This window comes from Podarcis melisellensis (assembly GCF_964234715.1).
Source record: "Podarcis melisellensis genome assembly, chromosome: 6".
NCBI classification, from domain to species: Eukaryota; Metazoa; Chordata; class Lepidosauria; order Squamata; family Lacertidae; genus Podarcis; species Podarcis melisellensis.
Window position 1 is genome coordinate 2,880,385 of NC_138538.1, and position 19,570 is coordinate 2,899,954.

The window sequence follows — 19,570 nt, forward strand, 5'->3', positions numbered from 1 at the left end:
TTACCTCTGCAAGCATCTTAAAAAGCAGAGACATCACCTTGCCAACAAAGGTCCGTATAGTAAAAGCTATGGTTTTCCGAGGAGTGATGTATGGAAGTGAGAGTTGGACCATAAAGAAGGCTGATCGCCAAAGAATTGATGCTTTTGAATTTTGGTGCTGGAGGAGACTCTTGAGAGTCCCATCAACTGCAAGAAGATCAAACCTCTTCATTCTGAAGGAAATCAGCCCTGAGTGCTCACTGGAAGGACAGATCCTGAAGCTGAGGCTCCAATACTTTGGCCCCCTCATGAGAAGAGAAGAGTCCCTGGAAAAGACCCTGATGTTGGGAAAGATCACAAGGAGAAGGGGACGACAGAGGACGAGATGGTTGGACAGTGTTCTCAAATCTACCAGCATGAGTTTGACCAAACTGCGGGAGGCAGTGGAAGACAGGAGTGCCTGGCGTGCTCTGGTCCAGGGGGTCACAAACAGTCGGACACAACTAAACAACAACAACAACATTACCTCTGCACAGAGCTGGAAGTACACCATGACGATGCTGATCTGCGAGCAAGAGACCACGAGGATGATGAACACCAAGAAGAGGAAGCCAAAGAGGTAGTAGAACTGGTTCTCCCAAATTGCCTGGATGCGAGAGAAGAAGATGTGCACAAAGGAGGAGACATGAATATGATGGGACAGCTCTTGATACACAAGAAGCTTTTTCGCAGAAAAAGGCAGCGAAGCAAACCTGCATCACAAACCTCTATCCAATCCTCTCCACTTTAACCATGGCTTTTCCTCAAAGAATCAGAGGATTCTTCAATTGCTTGTGTAACCGAGTTGGCTCTAGACAGGTCTCCCAGAACTAAGTTGCATTTTCAGTTCTGCTGGACCATTTCCTCGGGAGAATTGTAAGGGATCCTGGATCCGTTCTATGCTCATGAAAGGCATCTCTGTCTTGCAGAGCAGCCAGACACCCTTCCCTTCTTGCAAGGCACTCCCCAATTGGAGACAGTTAAAGAAGCAAAATGTTGCAGCTCAATTTCTGGGGCTGCCACGACCAATAATGGAAGGCTCTGCAGGGCCACATCTCAACCTAGAGTGCAAAGCCCAGAAGACTTGACAAGGGAGAGCAAGCATTCTTCATTCTGTGCACACCCACCCAAAAACATGCTTGTTCTCAGTGCTATTTTTCTAGAAAAAGAGGGGCCGGAGCTCACCATGAACTTCTCCCTGGTTCTCTTAGAATAGCAGTGGCAGCCACATGAGAGGTGCCGGAGCTGAGCTGAAAAAAAGCCCTGCTTGTTCTGACAGACCCCATCCCAACACCACCCTTTAAAAGGCACATGATGCACCTCTCTGGGAAGCCCACGTCAGAAAAGAAGAGAGCAGCAATGGCGCTTACGCTGAAGATGAAGAAAAGTTCAATGAACATGGCTCCAAAAGGCAGAATTCCAGCCATGAGGATCCTAAAGATGAGAGACAGAATTTGGTTACTGTAGGAGTAGGTGTAGATCCAGTGATGCTAGTTAGAGCTGCACACATTGCAAACCTAAGAGCAGGCCAGCTGGATAAGACCCAAGGCCGTTTAGTCAAGCACGGTTTCTGACAACAGCCAGCCAGACGCTTCCAGGAAGTCCACAAGCAGGGCCTGAAGGCTCTAGGCTGCTTTTCCTCCCCCAGAAACTAGTATTTCATTCTGTTACTATGGGAAGTGGCCATCCATAAGTCTATGTTCCCATCTATTCCAGCTCTGGGGATGTAAGAAAGTTAGGAAGCTTCCCTCGTACTGTCAGCATTTTGAGCCATCCAGCACAGAGTTGGTGACAACTCTGACAGACAGCAGCTTTCTGAACTCTGTAATACAAGACCCTTTCAACAGGACATGACCCGGACTGAACCTGGCATCACCTGGCTCCAAAACATATGATCTGGCACTAAGCTACAGTTACATCTTTTCATTTTCTGCCCCTCAAAGTGCCTGAGCCCCACCCTGGTTGGCTGCAGATGATCCAGCTGATTGGGGTGCTGGTGGCGGCAGCAGTATAATAATATAATAATAAAATTTCATTTATACCCCAACCTTCGCGGCTCAGAAAACCGGGCTCAGGTCAGCTAACAACAAATTTAAAACACTTAATTGATGCAACAAAAAAACAGCATAAAATACAGTATAAAACGTGAATAATAAATTCAGAATTCAAAAGTCAATTTAGGGGGGAAAACCATCCAATAAACTTTAGATGATCACCAGGGCTAGCTGGCTAAGTTAGTCCTATTTGGGCCAGAGAGGAGACCAGGGGAGAATTAGCTGTGGGATCCCAGAGAGGATAATCTTCATAAAAAGGGGAGACGGAGGGAAAGAAGGAAGGGGAATAAAAGATCAGGCTAAGCTCAAATTAAAGGCCAGGTGGAATAGCTCTGTCTTACAGGCCCTGCAGAAGGAAGTTAAATCCTGCAGGGCCCCAGTCTCATGGGACAGAGCATTCCACCAGGTTGGAGCCATCACTGAGAAGGCCCTGGTCCTGGTGGAGGATAGTGTGACTTCTTTAGGGCCCGGGACCTCTAAACTATGATTATTCATGACAAGATAAGCCGTCCGAGAGGCAGAACTGCTTGCCCTCACTAGAAAGCTTCCCCTTCCAGCAACGGAACAGCACATCCTTTTAGAAATAAGCCCTTAGACGGAGCCATCAAATTCTGGGTAGCTCAACTGAACGTCATCCCAAACCCAGCCAGCAGCAGCAGCAGCATCAGTGCTCCAGCTCCTATTTAGAATCATCAAATCCTAGAATTGTAGGGTCATCTGGCTCATCCACCTGCAGTGCAGGAATCTTTTTGCCCTGTGGAATTTGAACCCATGACCCTGAGAGTCTCATGCTTTACTGCCCAAGGTGGTAATGGAAGGGCCTAAGGATCTTTCCAAGCTTTTCTGCAGCAATTTGCTCACTGATCCCCAAAAAGAAGAAAAGAAAGAGCTACCCAACAGTCATTTGGCCCAGCTGCGCAGGAAAGGGTTTTCTGGGTCACTCACCCGACGAATCGATTCATGTACCACCTCTGCTCCGGAATCTGCCTTGGAATCTGATTGGTCCGCACCGGATTGTCGTAAGGCTGCTTGCGAAATCCAAAGTAGTATCCCAGGTAGACTAGGGGCAAGGAGATGCCGAACCACATGCAAAGGAGAGCCACCATGGTGGGGAAAGGGACCTGCAAATGTCAACCCAGCTCTTAGAACAGGTGGCTGGCAGAAGGTGCGGCGATAGCTGAACGGGACCTGGCAAGGCAAGATGTACCTGGAGCCACCCCTTTGCCCCAGAGCATCAAGACGGATGGTTCGCAAGGTGATACTATGGCCTAGCAATTCTTTAGAGAAGGAGTGGGGAACCTTTGGCAGTCCAAGCACCCCATTTCCTGATGAGAAGCCTTTGGGGGACTACATAACAATGGCAGTGAAGCTAGAGAAATTATATTATTTTTTTGGTGAGGTAGCCCACATAAAAGCCAGAGGTTTCCATGCACAGTTACAGCCACACACCCCTCTGCCCAACCTGGCAGGCAAGAGGAATTGTCACAGTTCAAAGGCACACTCCCTGCTGGGCAAAAGCACTTGGAAAGACTGGTGTGGCTGGCACAACTGGATCCCAGGCTCTGCACATCTGCCAAATTTGGCCCAGGAGCAGCCAGGAGATAAGGATCTGGTCCACCGGCCAGAAAGAGCTCCCTGATCTGGAAGACACCAGATTGGTGAAGGTAAGTCTAAGAGAACTCGCCTGGCAGGGGGGAAATGAATGCAACACCAGGAAGCTAACGTGGTTTCATAATTCCTAATGTTCAAAATGTGTCCTGCTTGGGTATCATCATCAACCTTTTATTCGACCGTCAGTCAGAAAAAGTACATTTGTCAATACACAATTAAACATCCAGGAAGATTTTAGAGCTTAGCCAACACTAAAATGGGCTAAACAGATAGCCCCATATCAATACAGTCAATTATAGTCTTGCGACGCTTAAAAGCTAAAAAAAGAAATTTGGCCACCAAGGAAGGTATAGCTCTAGTGACATTATTCAGCAAGTGTAAAACCTGGTTTTCTCCGGGTAGGAAGCTAAATTGACAAAGGAGTGGATCTATAAAATTTTGTCTAAGCTCTGCATAAGAAGGGCAAGTCAAGAGAATGTGTTTGGTGGACTCAACCACACCCATGGCACAATGACAGGTTCTCTGGGCGTATGGTACTCCCCTGTACCTTCCCCACAATATCGCAGAGTCAAGGACATTTAATCTAGCCGCTGTAAGAAGTCTGCGGTATTCCACATAGTGGATTTCTGCAAGGTAGGGGGCTGGTATGGTCCGATAAATCTGGTCCCCTAGGAACATCCCTGGTTTTATCTGCTTGGGCATTTCACAGAATATTTTGGAAAAATCAAGATTTAGAAAATTGTTCTTAAATGTCCTTTTTAATAGCTACAGAAATGGCAGCATCCTCTTGGGCGTGGGGCCTGAGGGAAGGGAGATGATTTCACAGAATGTATCAGGAAGCTTTTAAGGTCTCATGTTTTGTCCTTTTATATTCTGTTGGAAGCTTCCCAGAATGGCTGGGGAAACCCAGTCAGATGGGTGGGGTACAAGAAACAAATTATTAATTATTATTATCATTATTATCAATATTATGCATTGTATGTGTATATTGGTAAAAGTAAAGGGACCCCTGACCATTAGGTCCAGTCATGGCCGACTCTGGGGTTGCAGCGCTCATCTTGCTTTATTGGCCGAGGGAGCCGCCGTACAGCTTCCGGGTCATGTGGCCAGCAGGACTAAGCCGCTTCTGGCGAACCAGAGCAGTGCACGGAAACGCCGTTTACCTTCCCACTGGAGTGGGTCCTATTTATCTACTTGCACTTTGACGTGCTTTCGAACTGCTAGGTGGGCAGGAGCTGGGACCGAGCAACGGGAGCTCACCCCGTCGTCGCGGGGATTCAAACCGCTGACCTTCTGATCGGCAAGTCCTAGGCTCTGTGGTTTAACTCACAGCGCCATCCTATGTGCATATTAGGGAAGGCAAAACATGAGGAGCTTAAAAGGAGCCAACCAACATTTCTTATGTCTCAGAACATATAAACACACACAAATTATGAATTAGAAAAGAGTAGACCAAGCCAAGTGTTTCCAGAGAGAGCAAAGAGATGGGAAGATACATACCGCTCCCGACGAGTGCTTGCCCCAGATGAAACAGTTCAGGACAAAGCATATCCCAAAGACAACTCCTGGGTACAGGGTGGCTGTCTGCAAAGAGCAAAACAAGCAGGACTGAATGATGACAGTGACAGACGGTGTCTGCAAGGCTCATCCAAGGAACCTAATGCAGTTCCTACGCCACTTCCCAGCACCAGGCGCAGAAGGCAGCAGCCTGAGAGCCCCTGCGAGAGCCGGTGATCCACAGACCAAGCTATGACTCACAAAGCCCCCAATTCAAATTCCAGATCCGCCACAGATTAGTTCCCTCAACACACATTGCTTCAGCTCCTGATGAAGCACCTGCAACTGTTGGGATGTTCCATTCCATCTTAAGGAACAGACATGGGACTGTTGTCTGTAACACACTCATTGCATGCTGGGAACTTCCATTTGTGTACAGCTTTCTGTTTTGCTTTGGACACGAAGGAGATCAGACATGTTTCCTTTTGTCCTGATCTACGCTGAATAAACCCGCTTGTAAATATGCTCACACAGCCTCTCCTGCAACTTCTGTTTGCGCAGCGTTTCTCTGCTGAATAGCGTGCTCAGTCTTCTAAAGCCTGGGTTGCAGATTTATGTTGCACCAAGGACCGGAGTTCGCCTGGCACACCGGCCGGTGGGCTGGAGCCAGGTGGGGGCCTGCAAATTGTCCTTGTTTCCTTGGATGCATCGCAACAGCGACATGGTGATAACAATATTGACTAGCCACACAGGACTGTTGTAAAATTGCAATGGGAGAAGGAGTGCAAAGTCTCTGCACACTCAAAGGTACTTCCTTTCAGTTTTATCAAAAGGGACTTCCAGTAATAAACACATAAAATTGCTACCTACCTACCTACCTACCTACTTAAAAGTGCTAGGAATAATCCTCATCTCAGTTTGCATTCCTGATGCTTTCAGTTTTATCAAAACGGACTTTCAGCAATAAACACATAAAATTGCTACCGACCTACCTAAAAATTTATCTACTTGGAAAATGCTAGGAATCACCCTCATCTCGGTTTGCACTCCTGATGCTGTGGGGTAAAAGTCTGAAAGCATCCCAGAAGCAAACAGTGAAGTCCCAGAGCAGAGACTAAACACAAGATTTGATGTGGAGAAGCAGCCAGGCCTTGCCAACTCAGACAGAAGCAAAAGCTGCAGGGACCTGCAAAGCTGCATGAGTTATTCCAACAGCCAAATACAACTTATTTATTTAAGGAATCTGTAGTCCCTCTCTTCATCCTGGAGCCCCAGGGTGGCAAGCAACATTATAATTGCAAATACGAATAAAAATCGAAAGGTAAAGGGACCCCTGACCATTAGGTCCAGTCATGGCCGACTCTGGGGTTGCGGCGCTCATCTCGCTTCCAGGTCATGTGGCCAGCATGACTAAGCCGCTTCTGGCGAACCAGAGCAGCGCACGGAAACACCGTTTACCTTCCCACTGGAGTGGTACCTATTTATCTACTTGCCCTTGGATGTGCTTTCGAACTGCTAGGTTGGCAGGAGCAGGGACCGAGCAACGGGAGCTCACTCCGGCACGGGGATTCGAACCGCCGACCTTCTGATCGGCAAGTCCTAGGCTCTGTGGTTTAACCCACAGTGCCACCCATGTCCCAAGAAAATTCTAGAGCAAAATAAATCAATATCATAAAATCCACCAACGATAAATAAAACAGGCGGCGGCAGCAAGAAATCATTTTCACTGTGCCCTTTATCCCTCCCCAAAGCCTGATTTCTTCTATTATGCCTATTTTCTGTTGTAAAGCAAAGGTCAGAGTCCAAGGCATAACACACCCAGCAACTCTATCCCAAGGTTAGGCCAGGGCCCCTTCCAACAGCCACAGTGGTTATCTCATCATCAGAAACAAATGAGGCTCCGCAGTTTGCCCTCACGCACTTTCCCAAGTCCCTCAGGGTTTGTGAAGACAAGTATCACTTACGCAGAAAGCCCCTTTCTTCCACCGGTGGCCTTTCAGTGTCCGATAGAGTCGGCCAGCGGAGAAACCACCAAAAACCCTAGTGCAGAGGACACAGAGAGGAGAAACAGACGGTTACCTCCCATCACAGGTCAGGCAGAGGGATGGTGGCCGACGCAAGGGACAAGCCACACCACTTACCCCATGAACATGAAGAGGAAGCAGGCTGTGGTCATCAGGGCACCTCGGCTGGAAGGAGACAGCATCCCCAGCATGGCCACAACTGAAAGTCAAGGCAAGGAGGATTAAGGCCCACCACTCACAAAGCAATACTCCTCTGCAGAAAGCTAACCTGCCGGAATTCAAAGAGAGCCCTTGCACACTGAGAAGAGGTGTGTGTGCTTTGGTGAGTATTCACAAAGCACATTTGTTCACCGTGGCTCTATTTTTCAAATTTCCTATCCCCACTTGTTTTTTCAGACAGGCTTGAAGTGGGTTAGCGAGCAGTCATTAATAATAATAATAATGTTGTTGTTGTTGTTTAGTCGTTTAGTCGTGTCCAACTCTTCGTGACCCCATGGACCAGAGAACGCCAGGCACCTCTGTCCTCCACTGCCTCCCGCAGTTTGGTCAAACTCATGCTGGTAACCTCGAAAACACTATCCAACCAATAATAATAATAATTATAATAATTAATAATTAATAATAATAATAATAATTAATAATAATAATAAATTATTTGTACCCCACCCATCTGGCTGAGTCTTCCCAGCCACTCTGGGTGGCTTCCAACAAAGATTAAAAATACATGCTTGGTTCCCTGTAGCTTTGCTTCTTGCACTGAGGGAACCGCCAGAAGGCCCTCAGCGCTGGACCTCAGCGTCTGGGCAGAATGATGGGGGTGGAGACGCTCCTTCAGGTATACTGGACCAAGGCCGTTTAGGGCTTTCAAGGACAGCACCAACACTTTGAATTGTGCTCGGAAACGTACTGGGAGCCAATGTTGGTCTTTCAAGACCGGTGTTATGCAGTCTTGGCGGCCGCCCCCAGACACCAGTCTAACTGCCGCATTCTGGATTAGTTGTAGTTTCCGGGTCACCTTCAAAGGTAGCCCCACGTAGAGCGCATTGCAGTAGTCCAAGCGAGAGATAACTAGAGCATGCACCACTTTGGCAAGATAGTCTGTGGGCAGGTAGGAGACATAATCCCTAAACAGCTCTGATATACATTTAAAGCAAACAACTATTAACAGCACACAATTCCCTAGAATGCAAAGGGGTCTTTCGAGGGGGTGGGCGCCGTCAGTATGTGGCTCCAAGAGGAAATTGACACCTGAGAATCAGTATGCAGACAAGCCGATGTCTTGGCAATTGCCAAAAGGGCTTTGATGTAAGGCCATATCTCCCAGCATAGAGAGACCAGCTTGTTCAACAAGCTGTCTTCCTCCTTAGCCTGTAGAGTCTCTTCTCCCCTGCCCACTTTTCACAAAGAAGCACCCCCAGGCTCCCCAGGTGGGATACTCACAAATAACAATCAGGATCATGCAAAAGAGCTGGATTCCAGAGCCCAGGAGGGAGCTGAGGATCATGGGATACTGAGGCGGCCTGAAAACATCACCGTGTACCAGCTTCCACCCAGATTCCTCCATGGTGTCTTCCTGCAGGGGAAATCGACACACAGGGGGATTGAAATCAAGCCCCATGAAAAGGACTGCCACGTACACTCCCCCCCCCCACTGCCACAGAGATGTGCAGAGCATGTCCTCTCCTCCCCCAGGGCTCTCCTCTCTGCAGAGAGTCACCACATTTCACAAAACCTTAAGGCCCTTCTGGGTACTGCCTGCAGCTGAAAAGTGTTTCAGCCCAGCAAGGAATGAGAAGGCAGGCCTGGCAAGGTCTGCCGAGAATCTGCTGTTAAGTGGTTAAGCCCCAGTATAAACTCTGGACTAGCAAGGGACTCTCTACCCACATCACTAGCTATGGAATTTGATGCAACAAGACACAGCAGTGCTTTTAAAAAGGGATCGGTCAGGTGAACAGCAGAAAGTGACCAGGTGGCTACTGGACATTATAGCTATGTGCTACCTCCAGGTTCAGCCTTGCTCCAATGGGCTTCACAGAGGCATCTGCCTGGCTGACATAATAATAATAATAATAATAATAATAATAATAATAATAATAATAATAATAATAATTTATTATTTATACCCCGCCCATCTGGCTGGGCCTCCCCAGCCACTCTGGGTGGCTTCCAACAAAATATTAAAATACACTAGTCCATCAAACATTAAAAGCTTCCCTAAACAGGGCCGCCTTCAGATGTCTTCTAAAAGTCTGGTGGTTGTTGTTCTCTATGACATCTGGTGGGAGGGCGTTCCACAGGGCGGGCGCCACCACCAAGAAGGTCCTCTGCCTGGTTCCCTGTACTTGGCTTCTCGCAGGGAGGGAACCGCCAGAAGGCCCTCGGCACTAGATCTCAGTGTCTGGGCAGAATGATGGGGGTGGAGATGCTACTTCAGGTATACAGGACTGAGGCCGTTTAGGGCTTTCAAGGTCAGCACCCACACTTTGAATTGTGCTTGGAAACGTACTGGGAGCCAATGTAGGTCTTTCAAGACCGGTGTTATGAGAAACCCAGCGCTGAATAAAGTCGGATTTAATCCGGCTGAGCTCCTCTTACATTCTCTACCCATTTCCTTGGCTACCTCCCCTCTACCCTCAAGAGGAGATTCTGGGAGCATTCTCAAGATGCAAGGAAGGGTTTCCACTCCCTCTCCCCCCCACCCCACCTGCCAGCCCCAAGCACATCATGCTTCTCGTACAATGTCATCTTCCTTGTTGTAGTTGGCAATATCCTTCCGGAGCGTCCGGATGATGATCATGCTGAGAATACCTGAAACGAATAAGACCTGGAATGAATGAACTGCAGTTTATTCCACTGAGCACCTAAGCATCTGCAAGCCAGCAGCATACAGGAGCAGAGGGTCATGAGGAGTGATGCGTCAGTCGACACAGAGTCCCCCGCAGTCCACATCTGCCCACATGTCCTCAGACAGTAGCAATGTGGGGTGAGGTTGGGTTCTCACAGCAAGAATTGCACTTTTGAGTCCCCTACACCAAAGGAGCTGCTGCTGCTGCTACAAGTATTCATTTTCACATTTTCTCACACCTTCTGCTAACACACATGGGGCCGCAGCAAAAGCAAGGAAGTCGCCACTTGGACTGGACCTTGGAGGGCAGGGGGGTTGATTTCAGTGCAAGCCATTCTTTTCCTCTTCAGAGGCATTTTAAAAGTGTCTCTTTCATGGGCTGCCATGTTGGGCAGTGGGGATCAAGGGGAGGAGGAAAGAAAAGCAAGGTAGCCAAGTAAGGGAAGCCAGAGGGATCTATACCTGTTCTGGGATATACTCAAGATTAAGTTATAACCCTTGTAACTCCCAGGACTTTATTATGATCACACCAGTGTTAATACCCTTACACCTCTTTTCAACCAGGTAAACAGCACAGATGTGGGTTGAGAACGCTGCGGGTTGCGAACATGCATCCCGCATGGATCACGTTCGCAACCCAAGCGTCCACTGTACAGGGTTGTGTTCATATGTCTTCTAAAGGTTATATTCTATTCTATTCCATTCCATTCTAAGCAGATAATGCTTATTGAACATAAAAAAATAAATAACCACTACATCCCTCATTTCTTGCAATGCTCTCATTGTGCACCAGGGGGCGCTCCTCCCTTCCAAAACGGGTCAAAGGGAAGACTTGAGCCTCTGCCTGCCCTCATGCAGAACCACATAATTGCTTGCAGCAGTTTCCATCCAGTGCGCAGGGCCTGTGAGTTGCCCAAAGACACCGGCATGCTGAGGAAGTGGCACATACAGGGTGCAGCATGGACTGTGGCCCTTACCCTACACTGCTTGGCCACAACTGAAGGGAAAGCGACACACAACCCAGCCCTGCTGCAGCTCAACCCCATCTGCAGGCAGCAAAACTGAGACACAGGCACCAGGCACTGAGCAAAGACAAGCAGCAAAGACAAGTGAAGCCAACCACCTGTCTCCTGGATCCTTGCCCATCCTGGCTTATAAAAGCTAGCCGGGAAGGACTGGGCGATGGGCTTCGTGGGGTGGTGAATGCTTCCCTCCGTGAGGGAGCCTTCCCAGACCCGCTGAAAGAGGCGGTTATCAAACCGCTTCTTAAAAAACCATCTTTAGATGCGGCCACGATGGCCAATTATCGCCCAGTCTCAAACCTTCCATTCTTGGGCAAGGTGATTGAGCGAGTGGTTGCTGAACAACTCCAGGCACGCCTGGAAGAAGCGGACCATTTGGATCCCTTCCAGTCGGGATTCAGGCCTCATCATGGGACTGAAACTGCCTTGGTCGCACTGGTTGATGATCTCCGGCGGGCTAGGGACAAAGGTGAGAGCTGTTTCCTAGTTCTGCTGGATCTTTCAGCGGCGTTTGATACCATCGACCATGACATCCTTCTGGACCGTCTTGAGGGGCTGGGAGCTGGGGGCACTGTCATACAGTGGTTCCGCTCCTTCCTCCTGGGCCGTGTTCAGAAAGTGGTGGTGGGGGATGAGTGTTCAGACCCCTGGCCGCTCACTTGTGGGGTGCCTCAGGGTTCTGTCCTCTCCCCCATGCTTTTCAACATCTACATGCAGCCGCTGGGAGGGATCATCAGGAGGTTTGGGCTGGGTGTTCATCAGTATGCAGATGATACCCAGCTCTACCTCTCTTTTAAATCAGAACCAGTGAAGGCGGTAAAGGTCCTGTGTGAGTGTCTGGAAGCGGTTGGAGGATGGATGGCGGCTAACAGATTGAGGTTGAATCCTGACAAGACAGAAGTACTGTTTTTGGGGGACAGGAGGCGGGCAGGTGTGGAGGATTCCCTGGTCCTGAATGGGGTAACTGTGCCCCTGAAGGACCAGGTGCGCAGCCTGGGAGTCATTTTGGACTCACAGCTGTCCATGGAGGCACAGGTCAAATCTGTATCCAGGGCAGCTGTTTACCAGCTCCATCTGGTACGTAGGCTGAGACCCTATCTGCCTGCAGACTGTATTGCCAGAGTGGTACATACTCTGGTTATCTCCCGCTTGGACTACTGCAATGCGCTCTACGTGGGGCTACCTTTGAAGGTGACCCGGAAACTACAACTAATCCAGAATGCGGCAGCTAGACTGGTGACTGGGAGCGGCCGCCGAGACCATATAACACCGGTCTTGAAAGACCTACATTGGCTCCCAGTACGTTTCCGAGCACAATTCAAAGTGTTGGTGCTGACCTTTAAAGCCCTAAATGGCCTCGGTCCAGTATATCCGAAGGAGCGTCTCCTCCCCCATCGTTCTGCCCGGACACTGAGGTCCAGCTCCGAGGGCCTTCTGGCGGTTCCCTCCCTGCGAGAGGCCAAGTTGCAGGGAACCAGGCAGAGGGCCTTCTCGGTGGTGGCGCCCGCCCTGTGGAATGCCCTCCCACCGGATGTCAAGGCGATGGACAACTACCTGACATTCAGAAGACATCTGAAGGCAGCCCTGTTCAGGGAAGTTTTTAATATGTGACATTTTAGTGTATTTTTCATTTCTGTTGGAAGCCGCCCAGAGTGGCTGGGGAAACCCAGCCAGATGGGTGGGGTACAAATAATAAATTATTATTATTATTATTATTATTATATTATAGCTAAGGACACTGACGGACACACAAGTTGCTGGTGAAGAAAACCGCAGTGACCAGACCAGGTGCCAGAAGCATTCAGTACCTATTTACAACCAGCTTCCAATCCTTGCAATACCCTGACAGTGTTTCAGAGTCTACCTATGAAGCAGAATGAGGAGGCAGAGCAGAATGTGCCATTCTAGGCCTGAGACTGTGTTTCTACACCAAGGACACTTTGCAACCACAACAGGGTGAAAAAAAAGGTGGGCTAGAAACTGCAGCCCTTATGCGTTGGGTTTTCTACTGGCACAGGGTTTCTCTTTTCTTTTATTATGAGACAGTCTTTCCAAAGTGCTTCTGCATGGTTGAATAAGATATGAAAGAGGGTAAGGAATTGCTGAACTTGATTGTGTAAAGGGGAAATCAGAAAAGGGAGACGTGAGGAAGTCAGGAAAGAGGGTTGTAAAGATAATAAGTAAAAAACTAGATTTTTTTTTCTTTTCGTTTTTTCTTACTTTTTTCATGTCTTTTTACTGTATTTTTCTGCCTTGTTTGAATCTGATGTTTTTTATTGTCTTTTTCTATTTTGTTTGATTGTGATACTTGTTTTACTATATAAAATTTTAATAATTTTTTTTAAAAAAACAACAACAAAGTGCTTCTGCATGGGTAGACCCAGCCAGGATCATCCAGCCATGTGGTGAGGGTAGCATTCGAACCCAAGCCCACTGGACTATTTCTGATTTGTTACTTTCACTCAGCATATGCATAAATGATAGCGCAGCTGGGTCTACACGACTTAGGTAAAGGGACCCTTGATCATTAGGTCCAGTCGTGGGCGACTCTGGGGTTGCGGCGCTCATCTCGCTTTACTGGCCGAGGGAGCCGGCATTTGTCTGCAGACAGCTTCTGGGTCATGTGGCCAGCATGACTAAGCCGCTTCTGGCAAACCAGAGCAGCGCACGGAAACAGCGTTTACCTTCCTGCTGGAGCGGTACCTATTTATCTACTTGCACTTTGACGTGCTTTCGAACTGCTAGGTTGGCAGGAGCTGGAACTGAGCAACAGGAGCTCACCCCGTCATTGCGGGGATTCGAACCACCGACCTTCTGATCGGCAAGTCCTAGGCTCTGTGGTTTAACCCACAGCGCCACCCACGTCCAGTCTCTATTCCTCCCATATAGCGGCAAGATAATCCCTCCCCACCCAACAAAACCCCCTGGCTTCTCTCTTACCCGAAAGGAAGAACACGACCACGACAGAGTTAATGATGGAGAACCAATGGATCTGCACGTCACTCATTGTGAGGTAAGTGTCCCAGCGAGAAGCCCATTTGATGTCGCTTTCCTACAGGAGAAGTTTAGCTAGTTAGTAGGTTAATTGAGTTGGTCCACTATTATTCCCACGCTGGAGATGGAAAGTTGAGGCAAAGGGGTAAGTGGGGCATTTGATTTTCTGCAAATCAGTGCTTTATGAATAAAGAAATAACCCACAGGAGTTGTATTCAACTAGGTTCCACTCGGAAATTAATGGCCCCAAGCTAGTCATGCCCATGGATTTCAGTGGGTCTACTCAGAGCATGACTGGCACTGGATGTAAACACAAACACACCCCGCTGCCCAAGAAGAAAGCAAGACAATAATCCCAAAGATCAAGAAAAGACAACATTGGCTCCATCTGTTGACCAGGGAAGGAGCAACTGCAGGGAGCTGGCATCTCCTCTGCTCACTTCCCTGTTAGCATGTACATTCAGCTCCAACCGACAAGATCCCCTGGGATTGCAAACTCTGGGCCCATGCATCAGCCAGAGGTCTAAAGGCTGCTAAGTTCATGCTACAATTCCAACTGACAGAAAGAGGGATATAAATCTTGTACATAAATAAACGAACGAACGACATGAAAAGGCAAATCACACCCAGTTCCAAAGCAGCAGACTAGGGGACAAAAAGGCACACCAGCCAGAAACGCCCTAACTGGTTCCCCAAAGGCTGAAATGGAGCAGGGCTTTTCACAAGATGGGGGCCACCCCCTAAAAAGCTCTGCTTCTTCAACATGGTGCCCTCCTGACGCCTTAGACTGCAGCTTCCATCAGCGCATGCTGGCTGGGACCGATGGGAGTTGTAGTCCCAACCTGGGGAAGGGTGTTTTTGTGACTCCGTAATTTTTTTCTTTGCAGGTGGCACCCGAAGCAAGCTTTCTCCTGTTGAGTCTTAACCTGTGGTGGGGAACCTACTTGATTTTTAAAGAAATGTACAGGAGATGAAAGGAGTTCCCTTAAAGGCAGCTGAGGCCCTCCAAATCCGTGTTCCAACACTGGCTCCCACTCTTCTTTTAATTACGGTATCCCTGCCCTCGGACATCTTCTCCCCACGGTGACCATTTCCCCTACACCAATTCCACCTCCTCCCCTCTTTCTCTCCCCCCCCCCAAATAAAAAACCCGACCCTCACCTCCCAATGCACAGAGTAGGTGAAAAGCAGCTTGTTCTCCTTCGTGGGGTCAATCTCTTGAGGAGCGGAGTTGGCAGCTTCAGGCAGGACACAGGCACCCTTTTCGTCAGCTTTCAGATCTAGGGGGCAAAAAAACCTCACAAGTCAGAAGCAGCAGCCGGACTCCAGAGACCCAGGCCCTATACTGTCCATCTTGCACAGTATTGTCTACACTGACTGGCAGAGGCTCTCCAGAATTTCAGACACAGAGCATCTCCCAACCCTACTAGAGATGCTGAGGATTGATTGCTCTACCACTGAGCTATGGCCCCGAGCTACGTATCCCTACCATATTCCTGCTGCAAAAGCAGCAATGTATGAAACAGTTTTTCATGAAGTCAGACCTTTGATCCCACCACACCAGAGATGGAAGCCTATGCACCCACTTCCCATGGTGCTAGAAGTCTCCCATCAGCTGCACACCCAGTGTAGCCAATGGCCAGGGACGAGGGAAACTGGAGTCCCAACAATTTATGGTTCCCCACCCTTCACCTGCATTGGCCAGCAGTGACTCTGCAAAATGTGCAGGTCCCCTTCTAAGCGATTTCTGTGAAATGGATCAGGTTGGCCGCACCTGCCTGCCCATGGGTTTTTTTTGCCAATGAGTGAAGTCGGAGCTGTGATGGATAAGAGAGTTGTTTTGAGTAGCAGGCAACAGGAATCCCTGGTGTCCCAAACACTTCCTGTTTCCCAATCCCATTCAGTGCACTTTTCCTGCTTTGTGGGTCCATGTCTAAAGCCATCCAGAGAGAACATGCAAGAAACCCTCACCCCAAACACATCATACAATGGGATCTCCTCTCCCACCTGTACTTTCTTCTCCAAAATGTCCCTCTTAGTTCAAGTCCAGAGCTTGGCCCTCCCTCTCAACACAAAGTCCTTGCTCTCTTCTCTTACCAGCAAGCTTAATGCTCTGCGGAACGACCTCAAAGCGGACCACCCTGTAGGTGGGCTCCTGGTTCTCTTCCACATCCTCTCTGTGGTAGTAAAGGATGAAGGAGAGGTGGTTGTGCAGGTAGAACTAGAACAGATGGGATATCAAGAGAGATGTTAGAAGCCCTGGAGGAAGAAAATACAAATTAATTGGGGTGATGTGCACTATCTCGCCAAGTGGTTTGCAGGCTCAGAGGTCTCCTTCGTGTGTTGCACTTCTCCTCAAACTCTTCATGATAAGGGAGTACAGATTAGAAGATACATGCTTCAGGTTTAGCATTTTCAGGTTGCGTTCCACGGTGACCCGGAAGTAAAGGAACGGGTTACTTCCGGGTTTTGCCGCTTGCACATGCGCAGACGCTCAAAATGACGTCACACGCATGCGCAGAAGCGGCAAATTGCAACCCGCACAGGTTGCGTTCTGCTCAGGATGCAAACGGGGCTCCGGAACGAATCCCGTTCGCATCCAGAGGTATCACTGTCCATCAAACTACAGACTCACAACCTGCCCTGGGGGGTGGGTTCCAGGGATTGTGTGTAAAGCTGATATCACATATAGCCAGAACCACCCCCTGTGCAACCACCCCTACCGTTCCAGAGCCAACACACTGAGTGAGCCTTGCCCACCATGCAAGGCAGAGAGCATTTAAGCTTTCTGACTTGCTTATGAGGCTCTGGGAGGCGCCTGCTAGGTCTCATGCAAGAGCCTCCCAGAGCCCCAGAAGCAAGCCAGAGAGCTTAAAAGTGCTTTTCACAGCAGGAAAACCCAGCATGGAAAATCCATCTTGTGTGCATTTAATTTGTGCAATCGCAGCTGGCCAGCCACCCAGCGTGTTAAGCTGTGATCGTGCAACCATTTAGGATGCTGCCCCCGCTCCCCCGGCAGAAGATAATTCAGAATTTGGAAATCAGAATAAATTGCCCATATCAAACCATTGGGCTAATATTTATTTGGCTCTCAAAATCCAGGCTTCCTCTTTTGTATGGGGCGTATTAGACTGCAAGACTGTCAGCATTTGGCGTTTCAAGTTTTATTGCGGCAAAAGCCAGTGACATTAAACACCACAAGATCAAACAAAAAGAAATCAACAACAACATCAGAAAAAAAAAGATTACACAAGGGAACTTCGCAGTGTGCCATTCAACAGAAGAGATTTATGCTTCCTGATTACTAAAGTGCAAAATTTGGCCACCTCATATGATATTGAGCTTGAGGAGTCTTCCAGAAGGTATTTTCGTAGAATTTCGGGGGAGGATTCCAAATAATGTTGTAGGGGTATAAATTTTGATAAAAGCGGCAAAATAAGTTGAACTCGTTCTTCACTATAAAATTCGCAAAATAGAAGGATGTGTGTGACCGATTCTACCTTATTAGACATACAGGGGCAGAGACGCGCATGCATTGGTACCCGCGTGAATTTGCCGTACAGCACTGCTGAGGGCATTGTCTCAAAACGGGCTCTAGAGAAAGCCCATCTATAAGCTTCGTTAGTGATGATTTGGCTTTTTAAAATCCCTGAACAGCAGAGAAGGAAAAACTTTAGGTGCCTGACAAATAAACAGTAATTCCCAGCTCTCACACATTTACCAGCCTATGTGTCACCTGAGCTGATCTCCAGAGGGCAGGAAGGAGAGGGCAGACTTAGTGGCCAGGCAGCTCAAATACACGCTTTGGGAGAGCAGCATGCAAGTTTGTGGTAAACACCGCCTGAATTTTCCTCCCTGCCACCTTTCAGTTTCTGGTATGTGTGTACATGCGCACTCAGATTTCCATACAACATTCACAGCAAAGCTCAAAGGCCTATGATTGGTACGTTCACTATTACAATGCAAAATAAAGTGTGCTTTAAAGGGAGCTGCTATGGTCACTGCTTTATTTCCCACAACAACTGAAACAGGTGCCTACAAGTAAAACTCAGAGGGTTCATGCTGTTGTGGCGCCCCTGAACCATCCCCTCCCTTCTCCGGGCAAAAGAACAGGTTGGAGGATGGATGGCGGCTAACAGATTGAGGTTGAATCCTGACAAGACAGAAGTACTGTTTTTGAGGGATAGGAGGCGGGCAGGTGTGGGGGACTCCCTGGCCCTGAATGGGGTAACTGTGCCCCTGAAGGACCAGGTGCGCAGCCTGGGAGTCATTTTGGACTCACAGCTGTCCATGGAGGCGCAGGTCAATTCTGTGTCCAGGGTGGCTGTCTACCAGCTCCATCTGGCATGCAGGCTGAGACCCAAGCTCTAGTTATCTCCCGCTTGGATTACTGCAATGCGCTCTACGTGGGGCTACCTTTGAAGGTGACCCGGAAACTACAACTAATCCAGAATGTGGCAGCTAGACTGGTAACTGGGAGCGGCCACTGAGACCACATAACACCGGTCTTGAAAGATCTACATTGGTTCCCAGTACGTTTCCGAGCACAATTCAAAGTGTTGGTGCTGACCTTTAAAGCCCTAAACGGCCTCGGTCCAGTATACCTCAAGGAGCGTCTCCACCCCCATCATCCAGCCCGGACACTCGCTGTGAGAGGCCAAGTTACAGGGAACCAGGCAAAGGGCCTTCTTGTTAGTGGCACCTGCCCTGTGGAACGCCCTCCCGCCAGATGTCAAAGAGAAGAACAACTACCAGACTTTTAGAAGACATCTGAAGGCAGCCCTGTTTAGGGAAGCTTCTAATGTTTAACAGACCACTGTATTTTAATACTTTGTTGGAAGCTGCCCAGAGTGGCTGGGTATAAATAATAATAAATTATTATTATTATTATTATTATTATTATTATTATTATTATTATTATTGTCCTCACCTTGCGGCTGTCCATGAACCCGAGCCGATAGCCATGCTCAAACTGTATGTCTTTCTCCTTGTTCTTCTCTTCCTCCTCGCGGTTTGAGTAGAACTCCAGCCGCGTGGCCACAGGCAGGTTGTCGGCGATGCTGCAAAGATAAGCCCTCAAGTCAGAGCTACTTGCCCACTGCTGCCACCCAGGGGGCCCCTCCTTGACTCGCCATAAGCAAGGAGGACTCCCGCCGAGTTGCTCTGTCTCATGCTCAGAGGACTCACAGGTGTACATAGTATTCCTCCTGGATCCGTTCGGCGATCAGCTTGCTCGCTTCCTTGGTCAGGGTTACAGGCTTGCTGGGGGATTCGCACAAGACCTCGCACTTCTTCTCAACGTTCATGAAAACCTGGAATGGCGTGTTGACGATCCGGTCCCCTCTAAGGACCTCACCTGCAAATGAAAGGCAGGCAGGGAGAATGAGAGAGAGAGAGAGCTCACAGCACTGAGTGGCAGAGCAAACCCCCAGCCTTCAAACTTTGGCAGCTCCTGCTGTAAACATCTCAAGCTGACAGCTGGAACAGACTCTACTGGGCAAGATT

General features: G+C 48.7%; 1 protein-coding gene across 1 annotated transcript in view; it reads right to left on the reverse strand.

The window, feature by feature from the left end:
- TM9SF4 (transmembrane 9 superfamily member 4) overlaps positions 1 to 19,570 on the reverse strand; it is a 32,340-nt gene that overhangs the window by 1,652 nt on the left and 11,118 nt on the right. The window contains exons 4-16 of the mRNA XM_081916885.1: positions 19,253 to 19,421; positions 18,996 to 19,125; positions 16,163 to 16,286; positions 15,227 to 15,345; positions 14,012 to 14,123; positions 9,942 to 10,012; positions 8,645 to 8,777; positions 7,322 to 7,403; positions 7,145 to 7,220; positions 5,184 to 5,267; positions 3,018 to 3,193; positions 1,389 to 1,452; positions 506 to 625 (exon numbers count right to left, since the gene is read on the reverse strand). Of these exons, the coding sequence (XP_081773011.1) occupies positions 506 to 625; positions 1,389 to 1,452; positions 3,018 to 3,193; positions 5,184 to 5,267; positions 7,145 to 7,220; positions 7,322 to 7,403; positions 8,645 to 8,777; positions 9,942 to 10,012; positions 14,012 to 14,123; positions 15,227 to 15,345; positions 16,163 to 16,286; positions 18,996 to 19,125; positions 19,253 to 19,421 (1,460 nt within the window). The remainder of the gene's footprint in view (positions 1 to 505; positions 626 to 1,388; positions 1,453 to 3,017; positions 3,194 to 5,183; positions 5,268 to 7,144; positions 7,221 to 7,321; positions 7,404 to 8,644; positions 8,778 to 9,941; positions 10,013 to 14,011; positions 14,124 to 15,226; positions 15,346 to 16,162; positions 16,287 to 18,995; positions 19,126 to 19,252; positions 19,422 to 19,570) is intronic.